At 45.7% G+C, this 26,046-nt stretch overlaps 1 protein-coding gene across 4 annotated transcripts; it reads left to right on the plus strand.

Annotated features, from left to right (window-relative positions):
• On the plus strand, nucleotides 1-25,992 carry SEC24C (SEC24 homolog C, COPII coat complex component). 4 transcript variants are annotated; one of them, XM_049697357.1, is made up of 25 exons: nucleotides 79-154; nucleotides 345-595; nucleotides 1,909-2,108; nucleotides 4,796-4,931; nucleotides 14,322-14,497; nucleotides 14,707-15,081; nucleotides 15,395-15,531; nucleotides 16,789-16,857; nucleotides 18,164-18,275; nucleotides 18,505-18,632; nucleotides 19,813-19,951; nucleotides 20,157-20,272; nucleotides 20,451-20,575; nucleotides 20,737-20,928; nucleotides 21,134-21,227; nucleotides 21,443-21,559; nucleotides 21,916-22,086; nucleotides 22,590-22,686; nucleotides 22,776-22,921; nucleotides 23,145-23,283; nucleotides 23,436-23,554; nucleotides 23,652-23,831; nucleotides 24,093-24,284; nucleotides 24,520-24,609; nucleotides 24,754-25,992. In XM_049697357.1, the coding sequence occupies exons 3-25, from the start codon at nucleotides 1,937-1,939 to the stop codon at nucleotides 24,892-24,894; spliced, it is 3,363 nt and encodes a 1,120-aa protein (XP_049553314.1). In that variant the 5' UTR covers nucleotides 79-154; nucleotides 345-595; nucleotides 1,909-1,936; the 3' UTR covers nucleotides 24,895-25,992. The 4 variants fall into 4 exon arrangements, with proteins under 4 accessions (XP_033289950.1, XP_033289953.1, XP_004273161.1 ...); XM_033434059.2 differs by lacking the exon at nucleotides 345-595 and having other exon boundaries at nucleotides 1-154; XM_033434062.2 differs by lacking the exons at nucleotides 345-595; nucleotides 20,737-20,928 and having other exon boundaries at nucleotides 1-154.
• Nucleotides 25,993-26,046: the final 54 nt, after the last annotated feature.

A 26,046-nucleotide genomic window follows, 5' to 3' on the forward strand; every position in this document is an offset into this window, starting at 1 on the left:
CTCGGCGCGTACTTACTGCCGACGTGGCAGAAGGAGTGGCCTTGGAGCGTGGGGGTGGAACTTCCGGGGGCGACGCGCCGGCCCCCTCGGAACCGGAAGTGGAGCCTGGGAGCCTTGACGTTAGGAACGAAGTCGAACCTGGATCTGGAGCCGGGTGAGGAGTGGCTTCGGGAGGTTGGTGGGTAGGAAAGCAGAGGAGAGGCCGGGGTATCACTGGCCAGATCGGGGTCCTGTCTGAGAAGGAAGGGAGGGGCCCGGGGGCGGGGCCCGGGGAGAGACCCTCACCTCATGCATCCACAATCCAGAATCAGTCCTAGACCCTCCCTTCTCTTCTCCCGGCCCAGATTCCGGCTCCCGCTTCCTGCCCTGAGCCTGTTGAAGGGCGCAAGACGCTCGATCTCCTACTTAGTGGAAGTCTCTCTCATCGCGGCCCGAGAAGCTGGCTTGGCTTCTCGGTCTTGATCCCCAGCGCTCCCAGCCTCCACAGCTCGACTACTTTCAGAGTTCTAGGAAGCTTGCCCCGCCTCCTGGGTTGTCACCCTCGACTGTCCACCCAGAGTGGAGTTGAAACTTGAGCCTGACTCCAAACTCTTGGGTGTGTTTGAGGGGATTATTTCCTCGAGAAGAAGCTCCTTTCCTACCATCCCCACCCCCACACTGACTTTAGGAAAATAAGAGGAGGAGGACATCCGTCAAGCTTAATGTAGTGACCTGTGTGAGGTTTAGGATTTGGAAGAACAGCTCCTGAGATGGCTTTGAATTTAAAGAGTTCTAGTCCAAGAGCAGCTCAGCTTTTCTGTAGTCAAGATGGCCCTACCTAGCAAAGGGGAGAGGCCCATTGTTCCATTGCAGTAGCTGTGAGCTCTTATGCTTCCTGGGTCCCTTCTGTCTATAGGAGAGTTGGAATGATCAGGCTATGAAGAGTAGATGTGATCAGATAGTCCTGTTCTTGGAAGGACCTTGGAAAGGCTCTCCAATTTATTCCTTTGTTGCTGGGCAAGATTGTAATAATTTTGGTGGTGGCCTAGATTCATTACAAGCATACAAGAGCAGAAAAAGGAGAGTTGGAGAAGTGCATTGGGATTTGGAATACTTATAGTCCCCTCTGCTAGAAGGATAAGGTGAATGATCTTTTTCCATGAAATCTAACTTTGCCACTGATCTTTGAACTGTTTCCCTAGGTTATTGTGAGAAGTTTTTGTGCCAGGCCTGCACTCAGTTCTAATCTGATACCTTGCTAGAGTTTTGAGCTGTTCTTTACATTTAGTGATTTTAATACTTCAGTTCTAAGGTCCATACACTTTTTTGGTGGGAAGACTGGGGATGGTGTAGCACTTGATTTACTGCAGTTTAGCCAAAGAATGTCATTTTTCTAACCGGTTACTCTAAAATTTGTCTTTTGAGGGGGAGGGAATTTAGCCAATCTGTTTTAGACATGTAGTCTGGGTGATTAAAAATGACTAGCACACTAGAGGGTATTCAATTTTGTGGAATGAATGGATGCTAGAGTGAATGAATGGAAAGTGGGAGCATTGTTTCATTTACCTGTAATATCACAATAGTTTATCAGTGGCAGGACTTCTTGTATGACTAGACACTAGAAATCATACCACTGGGGAATGGAGGCTGCTGCTCCATTCCAATGGGCCTATCTGAGGTTGAAATTTATACCCTCTTGGCAGTGACAAAGCATAGGGTTCAGAGTAACAAAATCCTTACTTTGAGGAGGCAGTCTGTCTGCTGTCTGGGGAAGAAAATTACAAAGATCCTGTAGTAGTGTGAGAATGATTAGGCTGATCACTGCCTGATAAGGTCAGTCCTTTTCTATTTCTACTTCCTACTGTGAATAGTGCTCTCTCTTTAGAAAACTGATTTTGACTAATTTCTCTCTTCTCTCTCATCTAATAGGTGAGACCAAGTCGGGGATGCTCTCATAATGAACGTTAACCAGTCAGCTCCACCTGTGCCGCCGTTTGGGCAGCCCCAGCCTGTCTACCTAGGGCATCATCAATCCAGCTATGGTGGGCAACCAGGGCCCACAACCGCCCCCACTTCCTATGGAGCCTACAATGGCCCAGTACCAGGCTATCAGCAAACCCCTCCCCCAGGTATGTTTCCAAGCTTCCTTTGAGCTGAGGAGGGGAATTAGTAGTCTTCAGGTTGGGTTGTATTGCCCTACCTAAGCTGCCTAAAAGGTTGTGGTGACTGGGATTGAGGAACATGAATCTGGCTCTTGGTCACTGAGAGTCCTGTGGGCAGTCTGCCCTTCCCTGTTTTTTTTTTCCCTTTTGGCCGCATCTCGCAGCTTGTAGGATCTTAACACCCTGACCAGGGATCGAAACCAGGCCCACAGCAGTGAAAGTGCCGAGTCCTAACCACTGGACTGCCAGGGAATTCCCACCTTTCCCTGTTTTTTTATAAGGCGACTGTGTCTCTGCCTTAAGACATCTAGTGGGAGCACATCTTCCAGGTTCAATGGCAGTTCGCTTCCTGTGGGTGTCACCCTGTGCAGCCTCACCTGGCTGCATTGTTCACAGCTGGATGGAAGGGTTGTGGTCGCAGCTCGTCCAGAGCCTGTGACTAGGATTAATTATTTCTGTTGACCTAAAGTCTCTCTGAAATCACTTGTTTCTCATGTATATTGATAATGCCTCTCATCGGACTCATAGTTCTATCTATAAATGACTCTGGGACTTGGGGAACTAGTTCATGGATGAAAAGTGTGATGTTTGTGTGCCTGATTTTTGGTGCCTCTCATATCTTTCTGCTGATATCATTCCTTTTCCTTTGTTTGAGTTTCTTTGGCTTCTTAGATATTGTCTAATATCAGGGAAATAAGAGGAAACCAATCTGGTGCTGCCTTAGGATCAGTGTTTGGCTTTTACGTTACTTTTTCATGAAGAGCAGCTGGTAATCTACAGATTATATTATTCATAGGGGTTTTTTAGAAAATGGTTGACATTTGATCTTTGGTTAGGCTAGCTAAGGACTTAGGTATACCAAATGCTTTATGCTTTTTAAAACAGTAAATTCCATAAAGGGATATGGGAAAAAGAAGGCACCAAGGAGGCATAGGTAAGATTTGGGAAATGATTGAAGTTATGACCATTTTAATTATGACTTTGGAAAAAAAAATTGCGAAGTGGTGAGATTAGGTCTCAGGGCTTTGGAGAGCCTTACTCTGGGTTGGGACTTTGGCTGGACAGAGTCCACCTCTGATCTATCAAGTCCTGGCTTATCAAGATGGAGTTTGGCATTGCCCCAAGAGGAAGCTCTGTTATTGAGAGGAAAACGTATCTGGTTCTTTGATGGCTAGTGAGCAGGTTCAGATTAATCATATTCCTGTAGGCAGGTTCTATAGTGTCTAATCTCTACTGGGGGCAGAGCAAAAGAAAAACAAAAAAACAATAGTTTGAACAGGGGTCAGCAATATTTCCAAAGTGATATGCCAAGTAACTAATTGCTTTCTTCCTGCATCTCATGCGGGAAGGATGCTTGGGGGGAGTAGAAGTAGCTTTGATGGCAGCTCTGATGAGCAGAAAGGATGGAGTACAGCTTTTGTGATGACATAGTGACAGCAGTAATTGGAGGGCAGGTGACCTGTCCTGACTGAACAGTTGGGCAGGAACAAATTCTCCAACCCGTGGGAATACTTTCCTGAGCCATGTGCTATTGGGAGTGCCAACACTTAGAAATGGCTGAAAAGAAGATGCGTAGGATGAGTAGAATATATGAAGAAGAGGTTGGCAGAATAGTCTTCCTAATGTTTATTTATTTATTTTGGCTGCGCCGTGTCTTAGTTGCGGCATGCAGGATCTTCACTGTGGCATGTTTAGTTGTGGCATGCGGACTCTTAGTTGTGGCATGCATGTGGGATCTAGTTCCCCGAACAGGGATTAAACCCAGGCCCCCTGCACTGGGAGCACAGAGTCTTACCCACTGGACCACCAGGGATGTCCTGAATAGTCTTTCTAAGAGGTGCCTTTCTTTACAACCTAGTTTAGAATGTTACTTGGTCACCTTCTGTGCCACCTTTCTCAAGTATGCTCTAAGTTTCTGAGTTCTGGAGTGGGATCCTTTCCTTTTTTAAAAAAAAATTATTTATTTATTTATTTATTTTTGGCTGTGTTGGGTCTTTGTTGCTGCACTCAGGCTTTCTCTAGTTGCGGTGAGCAGGGGCTACTCTTCATTGCAGTGCGCGGTCTTCTCATTGCGGTGGCTTCTTTTGTTGCAGAGCACGGGCTCTAGGCGCACGGGCTTCAGTAGTTGTGGCTTGACGGCTCTAGAGCACAGGCTCAGTAGTTGTGGCTCACGGGCTTAGTTGCTCCACAGCATGTGGGATCATCCTGGATCAGGGCTCGAACCTGTGTCCCCTGCATTGGCAGGCGGATTCTTAACCACTGTGCCACCAGGGAAGCCCCAGATCTTTTCCTTAAAAGAGTTGACGTTTTGTCTAGGGTAAGAAGGTTAGACTGTCCTGGATTGAGTGAGAGTGTATGGTGATCATAGGAAGGCCCTACATTTTTGTGGCTCTGGCTACAGCTTCACCTGTAGTATACCTGTCTAGGAGAGTAGAGGCTCTCTGGCTGGGCATCCATGTTCAGAATCTCCTGTAGCTGGAGTTGCATGTTGATGGTGTCCTTTTCATTACCAAGCTATGGTATTATGCTTGTGATATTGCAGTAAAGGTCTGAGCTTATTGGTCTGAGCTTATTGATTCTTGCTTTGCATTCCTTGCTCAGGGTGGAGGAGAAAGTTATTTCCCAATTGCTTAGTTTCTCTTCTTTACCCTCAGGTGTTTCAAGAGCCCCACCTTCTTCAGGGGCACCTCCAGCCTCGACAGCACAGGGCCCTTGTGGCCAGACTGCATATGGCCAGTTTGGACAAGGAGATGTACAGAATGGGCCAAGCTCCACTGTTCAGATGCAGAGGTACGTATTTGTTTTTTTTTTTAACATCTTTATTGGAGTATAATTGCTTTACAGTGGTGTGTTAGTTTCTGCTGTACAACAAAGTGAATCAGCTATACATATACATATATCCCCATTATCTCCTCCCTCTTGCCTCTCCCTCCCACCTTCCCTATCCCATCCCTCTAGGTGGTCACAAAGCACCGAGCTGATCTCCCTGTGCTATGCGGCTGCTTCCCACTAGCTATCTATTTTACATTTGGTAGTGTATATATGTCCATGCCACTCTCTCACTTCGTCCCAGCTTACCCTTCCTCCTCGCCGTGTCCTCAAGTCCATTCAGAGGTACGTATTTGGCTCAACCTAAAATTGGTCTGATGAGACTGGAAGAATTAGGAATGTGTGAGGGCCTGTTTACTTTTCTTTTCTTTTTTTTTTCTTTGCTTTTCTCTTACATCCCTTTTCCTCTTCCCTTCATCTTTTTGTATTTTGTTCTCATTTTTGCAGGTTACAGGTGCTGCTGATGTCCACCCTATGGATTATTGACCCATCTAAGTACCTGGGTTTTTTTCATATTCTTTCTATTTTTGTGAACTTGGGTGTTTTCCTTGACTAGACATATCTATAATCATTGTTATGGTCCTTCTGAGCTTACCCTACGGGAAAAACAGGAGAAAAGAACCTCAGGATTATTTATGTCTCTTCTGACTTCCCCTTTTCCTTTAGATCAGGCACTTAGTAGGACTTATTGGTTAAGTTTGGGTGTGACCAGTTATGAAAGGAAAGATACTCAAAGGAAAACTACGTAAATGATGAAAACTTTGGTGGTGCATGACTCAGTAAACCCTTGTCTTTGCATGGAAGTCCATTAAAGGAGGGCAGTCATCTCTGTTGGAATGCTGTTTGTTTTTTGGTAAACAAAGAATAAAGTATAACTACGCATAGGGTATGTGGTAGTGGAAGAGTCACTTAGTGACATTTTTATTAGGTGTCCAGAATACACATTTTTAACATTGAATGTAAGCCCAGAGAAAGAGGCTAGGAAACTCTCCCTAACCCTCTGTGTTGGAAAACTCTGAGAAGCAGTATAGGGAATTCATTAGTTCATTCATCCACTTAAAAATATTTATTTTGTACTACTATGTGTCAGATGTTGTTCTAGAGGTTGGAGATAAAGCATTATCAAACAGATCAAGTCTCTGCCCTCCTGAGCTTATAGTCTCATGGAGTACACAGAAGATAACAAGTAGTCAAATGTAAATAAGAAATTAAACAGGGCTTCCCTGGTGGCGCAGTGGTTGAGAGTCCGCCTGCCGATGCAGGGGACACGGGTTCGTGCCCTGATCCGGGAAGATCCCACATGCCGCAGAGCGGCTGGGCTCGTGAGCCATGGCCGCTGAGCCTGCATGTCCGGAGCCTGTGTTCCGCAACAGGAGAGGCTACAACAGTGAGAGGCCCGCGTACTGCAAAAAAAAAAAGAAAAAGAAATAAAACAGAATAAGGATATTGAGAATGAGTAGTGAGGAGGTAGGAAGCTGTTTTAAATACATTGGTCAAGGAAAGCCTCTCTGAAGTGATGTTTGAAACCACAGTGAAATGATGAAGGGAGGTACCCAGAGATCTGGGGGATGAGTGTCTTAGATAGACGGAACAATGGTGCAAAGGCCCTGGTAGAGAAATTAATTTGGTTGATGTGAAGAAGAGCAAGAATGCCAGTGTGTCTAGGGCAGAGTGGAGAGTGGAGGAGATAAAGTAGGTACATAGGCAGGAACCATATCATGTAATGCTTTCTAAGCCATAGTTAGAAGTTTAAATTTGATTTTAGTTGCAGTGGGAAGCCGTTGGAGAGTTTTAAGCTGGAGAGTAACATGTTCCCCATTTATTTGTTTGTTCGCTTATGTGATGGATCTTTTCATTGTAATGTAAAACACATATACAAAAACCATACAAAACAAAGGTATGGCTTGGTAAATTTTCATAAAGTGATTACAACCCAGATCAAGAAATAGAACTCTGCCACGCACCCCTAAAACCCCTTCCATGTGTTCCAGTTCAATCATCGCTCTCTCCCTCCCCCCATAGGTAACCATTATCCTAACTTTTTTGTTTTTGGCCATGCAGGATCCTGGTTCCCCAGCCAGGATTCGAACGCATGCCCCCTGCAGTGGAAGTGCGGAGCCCTAACTACTGGACCACCAGGGAATTCCCTTCCCTATCCTAACTTTTTTTTCTTTTTTTTTTTTGCGGTATGCAGGCCTCTCACTGTTGTGGCCTCTCCCGTTGCGGAGCACAGGCTCCGGACACGCAGGCTCAGCAGCCATAGCTCACGGGCTTAGCTGCTCCGCGGCATGTGGGATCTTCCCGGACTGGGGCACGAACCCGTGTCCCCTGCGTTGGCAGGCGGACTCTCAACCATTGCGCCACCAAGGAAGCCCTATCCTAACTTTTATAGTAGCCACTTTCTTGTGTTTTTTTAAAATAGTTTACATCCAAAGGTACATCCCTAGACACCACAGTTTAGTTTTACCTATTAAGAAAAAACAACTTGATGTGTCTTTTAAGTCCATAGGTTCCCTTTTTATCTCTTTCTTTTTCTTACTGTTTATCTGTTGAGGACTCCAAGCTAATTGACCTGAAGAGTTTCCCACAGCCTGGATTATCTGGGTTGTATATTCATGTTGCAGTTCAGTATTTTCCGTTTTCCTTTGTATTTCCTGCAAATTGGCAGCTGAATCCAAAGACTGGATCCAGATTTGATCCCTGTGGATAGGATGGAGCAAGATTTTGAAGGCACATAATATCTTTTTTTATATATAAATTTATTTATTTATTTTATTTATTTATTTTTAGCTGCATTGGGTCTTCATTGCTGTGCACGGGCCTTCTCTAGTTGTGGCGAGAGGGGGCTGCTCTTTGTTGCAGTGCGCGGGCTTCTCACTGCGGTGGCTTCTCTTGTTGTGGAGCACGGGCTCAAGGTGCGCGGGCTTCAGTAGTTGTAGCTCACGGGCTCTAGAGCGCAAGCTCAGTAGTTTTGGCGCACAGGCTTAGTTGCTCCGCGGCATGTGGGATCTTCCCGGACCAGGGCTCGAACCCATGTCCCCTGCATTGGCAGGCAGATTCTTAACCACTGTGCCACCAAGGAAGCCTGGCACGTAGTATCTTTTTTTTTTTTTTTTTTTTTTTTTTGCGGTACGTGGGCCTCTCACTGTTGTGGCCTCTCCCGTTGCGGAGCACAGGCTCCGGATGCACAGGCTCAGCGGCCATGGCTCACAGGCCCAGCCGCTCCGCGGCATGTGGGATCTTCCTGGACCGGGGCACGAACCCGTGTCCCCTGCATTGGCAGGCGGACTCACAACCACTGCGCCACCAGGGAAGCCCCACACATAGTATCTTGATGTCTCTCTTTTTATGATGTTACTAGTTGTTGATTCATATGTATGTTAATTCACTGGGTTTACAAAATGGTGATACTCTAATTCTTTTGTTTTCCTCATTTATTTGTTTGAATACCATTTTAGACAGTTCTTGTCATCTGTTATTTGGTTACAGGTTGTGCAATTCATGTAGAATAAATGCTTGACTCTTTACCTTTATTTCCTAGTTTATAGGGAAATGAGTTGGTTCTCAGTTATGTACAAGGTGACCAACTCTTATTTTTAATATCATTATGAATTTATAGTTTTAAACATATTTGATGGGTTTCAAATTACTGCAACTATCATCATTATTGGAGTATAAAGTGTCCTGTCTTTGACCAATGTGAGCCTCTTCAAGTTGATTCCTGAGTCCTTTTGACATGACCCTAGTAATCTTTAGGTCTAATGAGATGTTTCAGGCTTATCTTGTACATTTATATTCTAGACCAGGAATTACCCATTTTTCCAAGAAATCCTTTATTTTTTTGGTGAGAAATGTTATTTTGTGACTATAACCTGGGCACTAGGAATGTTCATTGCTGCCTGATTGGTCACTTCCTAGGCCTCTTCAGTGGACGTAGCTAAGAAATACATACCTACATATATTAAAGTTACAATACCTCATTAGTTTAAATAGGTACTTTCAGTTCAAATTCAAGACTACAGAACCTTTACTTAACCTCTTCATTATATCTGTATCTCTTTTCTTCCATACCAGGAGTCTTGATTCTCAAGACTGTGGGGATGATGGAATTTGAATATTGGAATATCCCACAATTTCTCATTTATTTTATCCCTTATTATACACAACAATCTCAGTATAACAATACTAATACTATCACAAATGTGATTAGTAAAAACATTACTTTTTAAAAATTTTGCTTGTGCTCTCCTCATTCTCTAATAATTAAAACAAATATATTTATTTTAAAAAAGAGGTCACTTTGCTGAATTCAAGAGTAGAAGTAGGGAATCCTATGAGGAGGTTATTGCCGGTAGTTCAGGTAAGGGATGATCTTGACTTGGTTTAGGATGGTAGTGGTAGAGGTGGTAAGAAGCAGTCAGATTTGGGATATATTTTGAAGGTAGAGTCGGTAGGATTAGATGTGAGTTAAGAGAGAAAGAGGAATTCTGGATGTCTTTTAACCTGTTGACTTAAGCAATTTGGTAAATAGTGCTATTTACTGGGATGAAGAATATTTGAGAAGGAGCAGATTTGGGGGGTGAAATGAAGGGTTTTATTTTGTACATTATAGGTTTAAGAAAGCTACCAGCTACCAAGTAGAGATGCTGAATAGGCAGTTGTATATGGATCTGCAGCTAAGGAATAATGTCAGGACTGGAGATACAAATTTGGGAGTCTTCAGTATAGAGACATTATTTAAAGCCATGGGACTAAATGAAATCACTTAGAAAGTGAGCATTGTGAGTAAATAGTAGAGATGAGGACTGAACCTTGGAGCTTACTGACATGTAAAAGGCAGTCGGAGGGACTTCCCTGGTGGTGCAGTGGTTAAGAATCTGCCTGCCAATGCAGGGGACACAGGTTCGAGCCCTGGTCCCGGAAGATCCCACATGTCGCAGAGCATCTAAGCCCGTGTGCCACAACTACTGAGCCTGCGCTCTAGAACCTCCAAGCCACAACTACTGAGCCCAGGTGCCGCAACTACTGAAGCACGTGCTCCTAGAGTCCGTGCTCCGCAACAAAGAGAAGCCACTACAATGAGAAGCCTGCCATGAAGAGTAGCCCCTGCTCGCCCACGTACAGCAACGAAGACCCAACGCAGCCAAAAAGAAATAAATGAATAAATAAATTTATTAAAAAAAAAAAAAGGCAGTCAGAGGAGGAGCTATCAAAACACAATGAAGGGGCTTCCCTGGTGGCGCAGTGGTTGAGAGTCCGCCTGCCGATGCAGGGGACGTGGGTTCGTGCCCTGGTCTGGGAGGATCCCACATGCCATGGAGCAGCTGGGCCTGTGAGCCATGGCTGCTGAGCCTGTGCGTCCGGAGCCTGTGCTCCGCGGCGGGAGAGGCCACAACAGTGAGAGACCCACGTACCGCAAAACAAACAAGCAAACAAAAACACAATGAGGGGCTTCCCTGGTGGTCCAGCGGTTAAGACTCCATGCTCCCAATGCAGGAGCCTGGGTTCGATCCCTGGTCAGGGAACTAAGAGCCCTCATGCTGCAACTAAAGATCCCATATGCCACAACTGAAGACCTGGCACAGCCAAATAAAACAAACAAACACACTGAGAAAGAGCAGTAGTGAGGTAGGAGATTAGCCATGACAGAGTAGCATCCTGAAACTAGGTGAAGAGAGTATTTTAGGAAGTCAAGAGAATAATCAGCTGTGTCATTTGCTGCTGAAGGGTGAGATGTAGACGAAGAATTGACTGTTGGGTTTGGCAAGGTTCGACATCATTGACAGTTGTAGTTTCAGTGGAGATATGAAGGCAGGTGAAAGAATTTCAGCTGGTAAGTAGATTAATGTAACCTAAAACCCTTCTGCCACAAACATCTAGAAAGGGGAGAGGAAATAGAAACAATTCTTTTTTTTAAAATACTTAATCAAGCTTAAAAGAAAGAAAGTGAAATCCTCAAGTGCCAGAGACAAAGTGGGAACTGAAAATCAGAGTGGTTTTCAGTTTTCAGTGGTTTTCAGTGGTTTTCAGAGTGGCTGCCTGTGGAGAGGGTAGAAATTATTATCTTGAGAACCTGCAGGCTTAAGTTTAAGGGCAGAGCAACTAAGCCTGTGCGCCACAACTACTGAGCCTGCGCTCTAGAGCCCACGAGCCACAACTACTGAAGCCTGTGCCTAGAACCCGTGCTCTGCAACAAGAGAAGCCACCGCAATGGGATGCCCGGGCACCGCAACAAAGCGTAGTCCCCGCTTGCTGCAACTAGAGAAAGCCCATGCGCAGCAACGAAGACCCAACACAGCCAAAAATGAATAAATAAATTAATTAATCAATTTATTTAAAAAAAACACACAACAAGATACTCCTGTGTATCCATCAGATTGGCAAAATTAAAAAGTCTGACAGTACTAATTATTGCTGAGCATGTGGAGTATCAGGAACTCTCATCCACTGGTGGTCAGATGCAAATTAGTACAACTACTATGGGAAAATAACTTGGAATTATCTGTTAAAATTAAAGATATGCATATCATATAAACCAGTAATTTCACTCATAGCTATATGCCTTAGAAAAAACTCATGTGTGTATAAACAAGTTGAATATATGATTGAATATAGCAACATTATTGATAATATCCAAAAATTGGAAAACCCCCAATATCCATCTGTAGTAAAATGCTTAAGTAAATCATGGCATATTTATTTAGTGGAATAATATTTAGTGATGAAAGAGAATGCTAAATGCAACAGCATAGATGAATTCATAAACATCGTTGAACAAAAGAAGCAAACTCAGAGTATGTACGATGTGATTCTGTTTACAAAAGTTTAAAAACCTGACATAGCTGAATTATATTGTTTTAAAGATAAGGGAACAATTATCAAGAAGTTGGGAAAGTAGTTATCTTTGGGAGAAAGGAGAGGGCTGTGATGGAGGAGAGGCACACTGGGCCTTTGGTGTATTCTATTTCTTGAATTGCTTTTCGGTTACATGGGTTTTTGTATTATTCAGCAGTACGTATATGTTTTATGTATTTTTTTCTATTTATGTTATATTTCACAATTAAAAAGTAAAGTATTGATACATTGGACTAAGAATTGGGTCTGGGTTCTAGTTCTAGAATAGTCTGCTACTTATACCCTTAGTGTCTTAGTTTTCTATCTGCTCTGTTTCCCTCATTAATTTGCTGTGAGAATTAAATAAAGCACTTAGAGATGCTTTGTAAATTATAAAGCCATGTACAGATAAGGTGTTGGTTTATTGTTACTATGGTATGTGATAGAATACCACTGGGTAGTGGAGAGTATTATCCATGTTAATAGAGTAGTACCATGGAATATAATTATTTTGACAAGGATTTATGAGCATCTGCCATGGGGCTAACAGTATGTTTGTTGCTATGGAAGACAAAAAATGCAAAGCCCAACAAAGAGCTTAGGGAGGTAAGTTTCACTAGCATATTGCCCAGAAAATACTAGTTAAATGAACAAATGAAAAGTGTGAAACTGCAGAACTATTAGAAGCTGACCAAACATAATAAAGTTCTAGTTATTTAGTAGAGACAAAATAAGCAGGAAGGATAAATCAGAATTTCAGTTTAACAGGCTATCGTTGTGAAGAATTTGATTCATTCTTGAAATCCCAGAAAGAGCTTGTTATGTATAATAATCTATGTTATAGATTTCTGCAGTAACATTACTGTAAAACACTGTTGCAACTGCTAGTTGGTATACAATGATATTGGAATGATTTTTTTTTTTTTTTTTTTTTAAACATCTTTATTGGAGCATAATTGCTTTACAATGGTATGTTAGTTTCAGCTTCACAACAAAATGAATCAGTTATATATATACATATGTTCCCATATCTCTTCCTGCTTGCGTCACCCTCCCTCCCACCCTCCCTATCCCATCCCTCCAGGCGGTCACAAAGCACCGAGCTGATCTCCCTGTGCTATGCGGCTGCTTCCCACTAGGTATCTACCTTACGTTTGGTAGTGTATACATGTCCATGCCTCTTTATTGCTTTGTCACCGTTTACCCTTCCCCCTCCCCATAGCCTCAAGTCCATTCTCTAGTAAGTCTGTGTCTTTATTCCTGTTTCACCCCTAGGTTTTTCATGACATTTTTTTTTTCTTAAATTCCATATATATGTGTTAGCATACGGTATTTGTCTCTCTCTTTCTGACTTACTTCACTCTGTATGACAGACTCTAGGTCCATCCACCTCATTACAAATAGCTCAATTTCGTCTCTTTTTATGGCTGAGTAATATTCCATTGTATATATGTGCCACATCTTCTTTATCCATTCATCCGATGATGGACACTTAGGTTGTTTCCATCTCTGGGCTATTGTAAATAGAGCTGCAATGAACATTTTGGTACATGACTCTTTTTGAATTCTGGTTTTCTCAGGGTATATGCCCAGTAGTGGGATTGCTGGGTCATATGGTAGTTCTATTTGTAGCTTTTTAAGGAACCTCCATACTGTTCTCCACAGTGGCTGTATCAATTTACATTCCCACCAACAGTGTAAGAGGGTTCCCTTTTCTCCACACCCTCTCCAGCATTTATTGTTTCTAGATTTTTTGATGATGGCCATTCTGACTGGTGTGAGATGATATCTCATTGTAGTTTTGATTTGCATTTCTCTAATGATTAGTGATTTTGAATTTATATTTTAATATGCCATCTGATACCATGGGAGTATTCAAGACAGTTATCCAAGTAACGAGGCTTTGCTAGATAGACCCAGCTAGAAGGCTACCTGGTTTATGTCCTGTTTGTCTAGTCCTTAACTCTGGTAGAGTTAGCATCATCTTTCTGCTTAGCATAGAATGCCAGACTTAGCTGACCTGCTCTTCTAATCTTAAGGATATTTCTAACATCTTTCCCAGGATTAAGTGATACTTTGGTTTAAAAGTTAAACAATCAAACTGCATTTGTTTGAGCCCACATTATTAAGCTCCTGTTGTGTTAATGCTTCTGTGCACCTTCCCTTCGACTCCTTCAGTGCTTCAGATTACAGAACTGAGGTGGTTTGTCAACAAAGGATTAAGGCAGAGGAGGTGATAATCTAAATAGCAGAGTAAATAATACTCTGATCTGAGGGTGTTCAACCATGTTTTTGGAGTGAACCTAATGGAAAACAAGGTTTGCCATGAATAATCACAGTGTAGATCATGAGGAATGTAATTTATTCACAAATATATAAAAATGTGAAGCCATATAAGAGCCCAGATGAGAATAAGATGCTGTAAAACAATATAGTTTCCTATATGATGTGGAGCTCCTGCCAACTTTGAAGGGTATCTCAGCCCACTAGAAACCTCTGCCTTCCTTCTCTTTGCAGGCTCCCTGGGTATCAGCCATTTGGGTCAGCCATATTGGCCCCTGTGGTCAGCCAGCCAGCTGTGCTTCAGCCCTATGGCCCTCCCCCAACAAGTGCACAGGTGATGGCTCAGCTGGCCGGAATGCAGATCAGTGGTACTGTGGCCCCAGCCTCTCTACCTTCAGGGCTAGGCTATGGTGAGTAGCTGTGACCACAGGAATACTGTCCCCTTCTTTTTAGAAGCATCAGACTCTGGGGCTATACCTGAATCCCTTTTATTTCTTGTGCTTCTGAGCCCCAGCAGATGGGAGAAGTCATTCCTGCCCCTCATGTGGAAAGGAAAGTGATTTACTGAACAAGGAGGCAGAATGACTGGGGTTCTGACTCTACTTCTTCTACTTCTCAGGCCCACCAACATCGCTGGCCTCAGCCTCAGGAAGTTTCCCTAACTCTGGTCTGTATGGCTCCTATCCTCAGGGCCAAGCTCCTCCCCTTGGCCAGGCCCAGGGTCATCCTGGGACCCAGCCTCCCCAGCGATCTGTCCCACTACAGGCCTCCAGCTTCACACCCCCAGCTTCAGGGGGTCCTCGGATGCCTTCGATGACTGGTCCTCCCTTGCCTGGACAGAGTTTTGGGGGGCCCCCAGTGAGCCAGCCCAACCACGTGTCCTCACCTGCTCCTCAAGCTCTGCCCCCTGGCACCCAAATGACTGGGCCCCCAGGACCACCACTACCACCTATGCACTCCTCCCAGCAGCCAGGCTATCAGCTGCAACAAAATGGTGAGTTTTTCCCAAGGTCTACCTAGGAGCCAAAGGCTGTAGCAGTTCACGTGTTTTTGTTGTTGTTTTTATTTGCTTTTAGTATTGTTTGCTAAGTGGTGAACTAGATAGACAGCTTCAGGGTATTATTACTAGGATCTGGGGTTTATAAGATTTTTTCTTCTCTTAGTTCAGGTAGTGTGGGCTTTCTCTGAATGGTCACTACTGTACCTCTCAATTCTACATTTATAGGAGTCTAGTAATTTCCGTGAGGCCTTAAGAAGAGATAGAGAAGGAATAATTTGTTCATCAACCTTGTGTCCTTGTCTCTTAGGTTCCTTTGGACCAACCCGGGGCCCTCAGTCCAATTATGGAAGTCCCTACCCAGGAGCAGCCACTTTTGGAAGTCAGCCTGGGCCTCCTCAACCATTGCCTCCTAAGCGCCTGGACCCTGATGCCATCCCGAGCCCTGTAAGTAGATACTTATGTGGTCCTGGGGAAGGTGCTTGTGGCTGCCAGATAAGTGAGTCAACCTAGAAGAGATGTTTGCCTAGGCTTTTCTGATTTTCCTTTTCGTTCATCATCTTGTAGGTGTAGAACCTAGATGTAATTTTTGACTCTTTAACTAGAACTTGAAGTCCCAGAAATCTTTTGGGGGCACTTTTACTTCATAGCTGGGCAGGAAAGGAAGGGAAACCAGGAGTGATCAGCAGTATCAGTAGAGCTCTGGGTTGAGTGCTGCATTCTGCCACTGCTGGACAGAGCACGGTAACCTCTGCTCTTCTGTGGAGTAGTGGGTGGGTCCAGGTCTTGTCCTCTTAGATCTAGTAGGATAGCAGTCTTCTTAATGGGTAGAGCTGGTGGAAATTCTCTGGTGTTAGGTGGTAAAAGGAAAGCCTCTCTGGATTCTCTCTGCCCTTATTTGGACAGTGTTTTAGGAGGAAGCCTCCAATACTTTTGTTTGTTAGCCTGCTGCTGTGTGGATGGGGAATAGTGATCTACAATTTCAAGGGCGATGTGGGGAAGTTGCTTCTCCCAGGAAGAGGGTGAATCTCACCCTTAGAGCCATCAGAATACTCAGGCCTTCCTCATCATACACAGAATAGAGGCTGGTACTGTATTCCCAAGTGGAGGCCACTTTATAGTTCTGTCTGCAACATTTGCTATGTCAATTACCTCACCATGCTTAGCCATTGTCATATTCCATTCTGTTCTCTTCCCTCTTCCTTTGGGGAACTATCATGGTGAGGGACCCAGTTGGCAAAGGGGGACTCTAGAGGATTAAGCAGTCCCTCTTTCCTTCTCCCTCCTTTAGTAAGAAGGAGAGTCTGGTTGGATGTGAGGCTTCTTTCAGCATAAGAATAGTTCTTACATGGGAGGCTTGGCCTTTTGGAGGGAACATCCCTCTTCTTCCTTCTTAAAATTTCTCCCATTCAGCCCCTCTGTATAACCCCTCTTGCCTCCTATTTGCCCCCTTCCTTATCTTTCTACATCATAGCCTGAGCCATTAAAGGCTCTTTTTTGGCCCAGAAACATTTGGAATTTCTGATCTGGGGGGGCCTGATTTCAGCAGTATGAGCTGGGCTCCATGGAGTTAGTATGAGCTAACTCCATGAGTTAGCTGTTCATGTCTAACTCATCAGGGCTGAGAGAAGTAACATCTGCTTCTTGTTCTTTTGTCTCCCTCCCTGTATTCCCCTGCTGCCTTTATTATTAAAACACTAAAAGCAACTCAATGAGCTGCCTCCTCAGCAGAAAACCAGACACAGAATAGACCCTGATGCCATTCCTAGTCCAGTAAGTGCAGGGGGTGGGTGTGTGTGTGTCATCCCTGTGTTAATGTCACCCATGCATGCCTGTGACCTCATCTTCACCTCATCCACCATGTCCATCCCTCCGCATCCTCTTCCCTTAGTCCTTCTAGACCCTTGCTTTTACAAGCTAGAAGGATGTGCATGCCTCGAGTCACCATATAATGAAGAAGTAGCAAGCTGTTAGCAGTGCCTTTAAGTATGGGATGGTAGAAGGTCAGGATCGAAGGGTGGGGTCAGATGGCATATTAAGCTTTGGTTTTAGTCCTGCTGGCTCCTCCAGGAGCCTGCATGTGACATAGGATGGAACAGGACAAAACTGAACAGTAGATCTTTCCCTTTTGGGTTTGATTTGTCTACTGCTTGTTGTAGAGAAACATGTGGGTAGGTGGCTACTAATGTACAAATTTGGGAAACTCATTTCTTACGGGGAGGGGTCAGCTGGTTTGGGAAAGTGTGGGCCACTTTCTCATCTGGAGAGTCTGTTTGACTCTGATATATTTCTAAGCTTCAACTCTTTCTGCTATGGGATACAGAGTCTTATTCTCCCTTTACTTTTTCTGGTTTTACCAAACCCATCTTGAAGTAACTGACCAAAGGTTATCAGCCTGCATGAGGGTCTGATCACCAGCTTTGCAAAATCTTTTTTTTTCCTTTGCTGGGTCTGTCAAAATGTGGGGGACTGAGGATTGGGCTATAATATCCTCTTCTTCCATATTTACACACTGATGCTTACCTGAAAATAAGGCAGCATCTGCTTCCTCACCTTACCTGATCATTTCCTGCTGTGTAATCCTCTCCTCACCCTGTCCCTTCTACTTTCATTGAGTGTAGAGTCATTCCAGGTAGATTTCATTTTTACATGTTTACCGTTGTCTGTTCCCCTGCTCTGATTCAGAATGTGTCTTGGGAAGAGAAGGGGAGGCAGAGGCTTGATGGGGGAGGGAAGTGGAATCTGATCACGTTTGAAGGCTTGTGATAAGAGCTGGAGCTTTCCTGGAGTAGGTATTATAACAGGGTGATCACCATTTATTGGGATCAGGGCGATTCATAAAGAAGCCCTTTCTCAATGTTGCCTGTCCAGCATGTTGCTGCTGACTGTGGAGTGGAAGATTGGTATTACAGCATTTTATATGATCTCCTAAAGGAGAGCAGGCCTGGTGCATGAGGCGTGTTCCTTGGCAAATTATTAGTTTCTGTGCTGCAGCTCCAGTGTTTCTTTCTCCTGGCTCTCTGCGACCTGCTACTCCCTTTTCATCTGTCACTTCATTCATTTCACCTCTTCCCTACAGATTCAGGTTATTGAGGATGACAGGAACAACCGGGGTTCAGAGCCATTTGTTACTGGAGTGCGGGGCCAGGTGCCACCCTTAGTCACCACCAACTTCCTCGTGAAAGACCAAGGTGAGAAGGGCATTAATTACTCCCTGCGGGGACTTTTTCTCCAGCATTATCAGCTTATGGATGGGGCTTTGTCAGTCTTTAATCAGAGACCAGTCCCTCATTGGTCTCTAGGGGGAAAAAGCCACCATCAGCTCTAGCATTTGTTGGGATGATGGGGTGGATTGGCAATGGAGAGCCAGTGTCTGGAATGATTCTGTGATCTGACTCAGCTTTTCTACCTCCACTTCAGGGAATGCAAGTCCCCGATACATCCGATGCACATCCTATAATATCCCTTGCACATCTGACATGGCTAAGCAGGCTCAGGTGCCCCTAGCAGCTGTCATCAAGCCGCTGGCAAGGCTGCCCCCAGAAGAGGTGAGTCAGGGAAGGGACTAGAGTATAATGAAAGGGAGGAAGGGAGGGGGATTGGGGAGTGAGACTTCTTCCTAGATGTGATTCTGGCAGTCACAATGGAAGAAGTCTTGGTTGGGTGGGAGGGGTGAATATCTTCAATAGCTTTCTATCACAGGGCCCATGCCTGAAGGGGTGGTAGGGATGAGAGTAAAAGCCCAAGAAATTGCTGGATGGGAGCAGAGTCCACAGGGGAAACACATTATGGAAAGAGTCAAGGCCAACTTGTAGGGGAGAAGACAGCTGGTTGCAGGAACGTCTCATAGCATGGTCATCTCCAGATGATTAGAAGCACATCATTCTGTTTTTTCTTGTATGCTGTCCTGTCATCCCAGGTAAGTCGAGATGTTAGGACAGCATATTAAGGAAAAAGGTAGATTAAGATCCAGTAGTCCTTCTTACCTGGTTTGGGCCATGATCTGTCACCCCAATCCCTGGAATCAGCATTGAAAGAGAGAGAGCTTGGCAGCTGCTCTGCCAGGCCTTGGTAGGATACCCTCATATTCATGCCTAGCTTAATGAACTTGGGGTGGATTTCTCTGTAACTGGATACTCACGGCTCACTTTACATCCTGTTTCTCTGTCTTGTTCTGTGTTTTTCTCTTTCTTTTTTCCTGGGTCTCAGTGGGGATGGTTGGACACTTGGCTGCTGGTCTCTTATCTGTAGGGTGACATCTGCCTGGGCGTCAGTAGGCTCACAGAAATCCAGGGATTGGAGAGGACAAATGTCATAGATACTTTGTTGGGAAAGGAGGTAGGAGTCAAGATCCTAGAGCAGGAGTGAAGGGGATTGAAGATTGGGCCAGAAATGAGAATCCTGGGTAATCTCTGGTTTTCTCCTCATACATCCATGTCAGCCCCTGGCTTGTTTGGGCCAGTTCCACAGTTGCTCTTCTCTTTCCAGAAGAAGTGAAATTCTAGAGATGAGGAGTAAGGAGAGGGGACTATAGAATTTAGACTCTTAGGGACATTCCTTAGAGACATTTGACATTTGTCCTCGTTCCCCTTCTCTCTGCTCCCTCCCCAGGCAGACTATCTGAGCCATGCCCTTCTCCCTCCAGGTTGTTCCTCCTCATCTGTTGCCACATATAGCTCCCTGCTGTAGCTTCCCTCTATGTCTGAGCCCCTCCCCTTTGCTCTTTAGGCTTCACCGTATGTTGTCGACCACGGGGAATCTGGCCCTTTGCGCTGCAATCGCTGCAAAGCATACATGTGCCCTTTCATGCAGTTCGTTGAGGGAGGGAGGCGCTTCCAGTGCTGCTTTTGCAGCTGTATCAACGATGGTATGTTCACAGAGGCTGGGGTTGGGGGGGATCTGGATTGCATCTTCATTGTTCTCTTTCTAGTTAGATAGATGAGGGTCCGTTGGTTCAGGAGTTGGGGAAATAAGGCGCCTGTGGGGATGTGGGGCAATAGAGTGAGCTCAGCCAGGACCCAACTAAGATTGAGCGTGGACCTTTGAGTAACACTCTGCCCTACTCCCCACAGTTCCCCCCCAGTATTTTCAACATCTGGATCATACCGGCAAACGTGTGGATGCTTATGACCGTCCTGAGCTGTCCCTGGGTTCTTATGAATTCTTGGCCACTGTAGATTACTGCAAGGTGAGGGAAGGTAGCGTGGGGAGCAGCAGTGGGTGGACAATGAGACAGCTAAGACTTGCTGTGGTCATTTCCCTCACCCCGTCATTGTCCCCTTTGGTGTTGACTTCTCTCTAGTCAACTGACCTGCTTACTAATACCCCTCTCCCACCCCCGCCACCAACATTTCCTTCCTTTGCAGAACAATAAGTTCCCCAGCCCTCCTGCCTTCATCTTCATGATTGACGTCTCCTACAATGCCATCAGGAGTGGTCTTGTTAGGCTCCTCTGTGAGGAGCTCAAGTCATTGTTAGACTTCCTGCCTAGGTGAGAGTTAGGAGCCGAGGTGCTTCCTTTGGATAATGATGCCTGGGGAGGGGGCTTAGGGGTGGGTGGCTGGGTTAACTCAGCACATCGTGGATCCTGATGTCATGAAGTTGGGTGGTGGAGAAGTTGGCAACCGTGGGTAACAATGTCACCTTCTACAGGGAGGGCGGGGCAGAAGAGTCAGCAATCCGCGTTGGCTTTGTCACCTATAATAAGGTGCTCCACTTCTACAATGTGAAGAGCTCATTGGCCCAGCCACAAATGATGGTTGTATCTGATGTGGGTGACATGTTTGTGCCACTGCTGGATGGCTTCCTGGTCAATGTCAATGAGTCTCAAGCAGTCATCACCAGGTAGGAGTTAGACTGTGGGGGTAAAGCAGGGGTGGGGTGGATACAACCACAGAAGGCCAGAGAGTTGAGCAGAGCGTTCAGCAGATGTACAGAGGCTGTGCCTCAGGAGTTCGCAGAGTCTGGGGGCCAGATGACTCTTCAGGGAATTGAGGGATTTGAAATTTGGATAGCAATTTTGATTGCCTCCTATCACCTATCTCTTCAGCTTATTGGATCAGATTCCAGAAATGTTTGCAGACACAAGGGAGACAGAGACAGTATTTGCCCCAGTTATCCAGGCTGGGATGGAGGCTCTGAAGGTAAGGCTCGAGTCCCTGGCAGCCACCTCTGCAACACTGTCTTCTGACCATCTTACCCCCTAGGATACAACCCCTGTATCTTCAGTGATTGATGGCTGTGCAGTGAGTCAGCTTGTCTGACATAGTTGGCACTGAGTAAATGACGAGGGAAGGGATGAATGAATAATGGATGAATAAAGGAAAGAATGGACAAGTAGATCTCTCTTCTTTTCTAGGCTGCTGAGTGTGCAGGGAAGCTCTTTCTGTTCCACACCTCCCTGCCCATTGCAGAGGCCCCAGGGAAACTGAAGAACAGAGACGACAGGAAGTTGATCAACACAGACAAGGAGAAGGTGTGGGATTGGGAGCTGCGGGGAGGACTTTCTATTACAGAGGAACATGCTGTCTATTCACAATGCAGTACTCTTAACTTTCTTGAGGGAGACTGGGACTGGATCCTCTGCCCTTTCACATGTCACATCCGTGACTGCCAACCTTCTCCACTGCTCCCACACCTCTACCCCATCCCAAAGCCCTTGGTAGACTTTTTTTTTTTTTTTAAGAGACTGTTCTGTTACTATTGCAAACTGAGAGGTACATCTGAAGTCTTACATGTCCTTGAATATCCCATATTACATATACAGCATATACAGTTCTCAGGCAGGGTGGAACTGGGATCTTTGAACATTTTTTTCCTGTTCTTCCCCAGACTCTGTTCCAGCCTCAGACAGGTGCCTATCAGACCCTGGCCAAAGAGTGTGTGGCCCAAGGCTGCTGCGTAGACCTCTTCCTCTTCCCTAACCAGTATGTGGATGTGGCCACGCTCTCTGTTGTACCCCAGCTCACTGGTGGCTCTGTCTATAAATACGCTTGCTTTCAGGTACGGCATGGGACTCTGGGTGGCAGGTGGAAGCAGGACTGGGAATGCCTGCCTGCATGTGGAGTGGCCCCTTAGCTGCTGACTCATTAATAGGAATAGCGTTGGAGGAGAAGACTGCACAGTGTACAGAAGAGAGTGTGGCAGTCAGGAGCACGGGGCTTGGAATCAGTCCCGGGTTGATATTCTGGCCCTACTATTTACCAGCTGTGTGACCTAGGATAAATTACTTAATTATTCTCTCCTTTGTTTCTTCATCTACAAAATGGGATTTTTATAGTTATTAATTAGGATTTATCATCAGGATTAAGTAATTATATGTAAGGCACTTAATGGGATACCTGGCATGTAATATGTAATAAGTGCTTAAAAGCTATCATTATCATCAACATCATTATCTTCACTGTTACTGTCATTATGATTCTGCAGGCTTGTAGAGTGGAGGGGGTGCAGGGAGATTGTTTATATGTAGTCAGTGATGTGACTCTGAGCCTGGGGGGATGCAGGTGGAAAATGACCAGGAACGGTTCCTGAGTGACCTGCGTCGGGATGTACAGAAGGTCGTTGGCTTTGATGCTGTGATGCGGGTCCGGACAAGCACTGGTCAGTCCTAGTTGGAGAAGAGCAGGTGGGGGGGCTCAGTCTGGAGGGAGGCACCTGTCATACCTTTAGCCCTGTCCATGTGGCCTCAGGTATCCGTGCTGTAGATTTCTTTGGGGCTTTCTACATGAACAACACAACAGATGTGGAGCTGGCTGGGCTGGATGGGGACAAGACGGTGACTGTGGAGTTCAAGCATGACGATCGGCTCAATGAAGAGAATGGAGCCCTCCTGCAGGTAGGGGACAGGAGGCAGGGGTTGGGGAAGAAGTGTCCGTGGTCATATCACTGGATATAAACAGGCTGTAGGGAAGGGGGTGAGGGATGGGTAGAGAAGACTAGAAGAGGCTGGAGAAGGGATGGCTCATGTCTGTCTTCTAGTTTAAGAATATAGCAGAGGCAGTTTTCCAAGGGCTATGCTGAGGGAGGGGTGTGAATTCCCCCTTTCTCCCTTCCCCTAGTGTGCCCTGCTCTACACCAGCTGTGCAGGGCAGCGACGGCTCCGCATCCACAACCTGGCCCTCAACTGCTGCACTCAGCTGGCTGATCTGTATCGAAACTGTGAGACTGACACGCTCATCAACTACATGGCCAAGTTTGGTGAGGGCAGAGGCAGGGCAGGGTGGGATTGGGGCTAAGAGAAAGGTCCAGGATGGTCAACAATTCAGCATTCCTGAGTGGGTGTGATGGTGGGAAGGCGCATGTGATGGAGTGGCTGACCATTGACTGTGCTGTCTCCCTTTCCCATCCAGCATACCGGGGGGTCCTGAGCAGCCCTGTGAAGACTGTTCGTGACACTCTTATCACTCAGTGTGCCCAAATCTTGGCCTGTTACAGAAAGAACTGTGCCAGCCCCTCCTCTGCAGGACAGGTAGGGCAAGCATATTGGTGGAGGAGTTGCTGGGATACATTTTTGCATTGGGAGGGATTTCTCATGATTATTGACTTTGTTTTGATAACCCCCTTAGTTGATCCTTCCTGAGTGCATGAAGCTACTCCCAGTTTACCTGAACTGTGTATTGAAGAGTGATGTCCTGCAGCCTGGAGCTGAAGTCACTACTGATGACCGGGCCTACGTCCGACAGCTGGTTACCTCCATGGATGTGGCTGAGACCAATGTCTTCTTCTATCCTCGGCTCCTACCGTTGGTGCGACTGAGTGCTGGAGTGTGAGACATTGTAGTGAGAAAGGGACATCATAGGAGGACGAAGGGAAGGATTAATATTATCTGTGTCTGACACTCATGAATTTTTTACCTATCTTATCTGATGTAATATTTTCATACTGAGAGTTACTCAGGTGCTTAGCTTTCTGAAATTTCGTGTGTATGGGGGTGGAGGATGGGGGTGTGGGTGGGCAAACGAGTCTTATGGTCCTTGGTAACCGTTTGCCCCCTTCCTTTTGTCTAGACAAAGTCTCCCATTGAGAATACCACTGAACCACCAGCAGTTCGAGCATCTGAAGAGCGTCTAAGCAACGGGGATATATATTTGCTGGAGAATGGGCTCAACCTCTTCCTCTGGGTGGGAGCAAGTGTCCAACAGGGTGTTGTCCAGAGCCTCTTCGGTGTCTCCTCCTTCAGTCAGATCACCAGTGGCTTGGTGAGGGCAGGGAGTCAAGGAGAATGTGGGTGTGGAAGTAGACTCTGTGATATGAGTTAGGAGCCAAGAAAAGTGTGTTCATTCCCTTAAATAGCAGGGTACACTTAGAGAGGGAGGGTGCTGTCATTCTTCACAGGCTTCCATATTTCAGATAATGCATAAATCGGTGCTGTCCCATCTTCACTTCTGGATTCAGCATACCTTACCATAAGGATAAATGAATTTTGTGTTCCAGAGTGTTCTGCCAGTTCTGGATAATCTACTGTCCAAGAAGGTGCAAGGCCTCATTGACAGTTTGAGGGCACAGAGATCACGGTACATGAAGGTAACACTGATCCGGACCTGGATTTCTTACCTTGTCAAGTCCTCACTGGGAAGGGGGATGGGGAGTAAGTGACTAGATAATGGGATTTTAGGGCATGTTTAATTCCCTTTAGCCCTGCCTCATGACCCTGTGTTCTGGCCATAGCTTATTGTGGTGAAACAAGAGGACAAGCTGGAGACACTGTTCAAACACTTCCTGGTGGAAGACAAGAGCCTGAGCGGCGGAGCATCCTATGTGGACTTTCTCTGTCATATGCACAAGGAGATTCGGCAGCTACTGAGCTAGAGCATGTGGTAAACAGCATAGGGTCCAGGCCAGCTTCCAGAAAGTACCCCAGGACAGCAGAGAAATTGGGACAGTTCCATATATTATAAGTCATATAAGCTGACCTCAGTCTCTTTGGGGGGAGGGGGAGGTATAAGGAGACACCTTCTTTCTGGGCTCAAGTACCCTACCACTCTGTCATGTCCTGCTGTTGGAAGGTGCCCCTGTCCCCTCACTTTACCATTTTCCTGCTAATCCTGTCGTAATGAATGTAGTTTCTCAGTTCACTGTATATGATTTGGTGTTGGGGGATTTGGAGCCACCCAGACCCTGATAATATTATGTGTCCCTTTGGACCAGCCTCCAAGAAGAGAAGGGCAGACAGGAAGGAGTGAGGATCCCAGGGTATTACAGGGGGAGGGGCTGCGAAGTCAGCTCATTGTCATCAACAACTTCCTATATTAGGGATAAACATACTTACAGGTGCACAAGAGCTGGGGTATAGACCATAGATGGTAGAGAGAAAAGTGGTCAGTCTTCTTGGGCCTGGAAGTCAACAGCCAACTCAGAGTGACTGAGGGTGGTTGATTAGCTTTCTTGCTCTGCTTCCACTGATCTTTCTCTCTCCTGAAATGATTGGTGATCACTTGGTGAATAGAGGCACGTAATCAGAAATGAATGAGCCTGGGAACAGAGTTGCAAAGTATATTAAGACCTGGTAGCGGTATCAGCCTCCTTTCCAGCTGGAGAGGCCCCAACACTGGATGGTTCTGTAGGGAGCCTGGCCATCGACTTGCAATACCTCACAGAGCCAGCCCGCATCCCACTCTGAGCTCCCGCTGGAAGCACTGCTCTCCAAGCTGGAGGTTGTTGGGGAGAGAGGCAGAGGTGTCTAGTCTCTCCTGCTAGGACACCACTCAGGCTTTCGTACTGACAGAGTGGCTGACAGTTATCTTCCAACCCCACCTAGCTGGGGCAGGACAAGGGCTAGGCTTGATGGTGGCCAGGCTTGCCTGCTCCCAGCCCGGGACGCCCCTGCTCTGGACCTCTCATTTCTCTTCGTTGGTTTATTTTTCAATGCATCTTTAATTTGTAAAGAAATAAATTAAGATGTAACCAGCAGCCTCCGTTTTATCTGTGACGTATCACTTTCCTTGCAGTACTTCCTGCCAG

Source organism: Orcinus orca, chromosome 14 (assembly GCF_937001465.1).
Source record: "Orcinus orca chromosome 14, mOrcOrc1.1, whole genome shotgun sequence".
NCBI lineage: Eukaryota > Metazoa > Chordata > Mammalia > Artiodactyla > Delphinidae > Orcinus > Orcinus orca.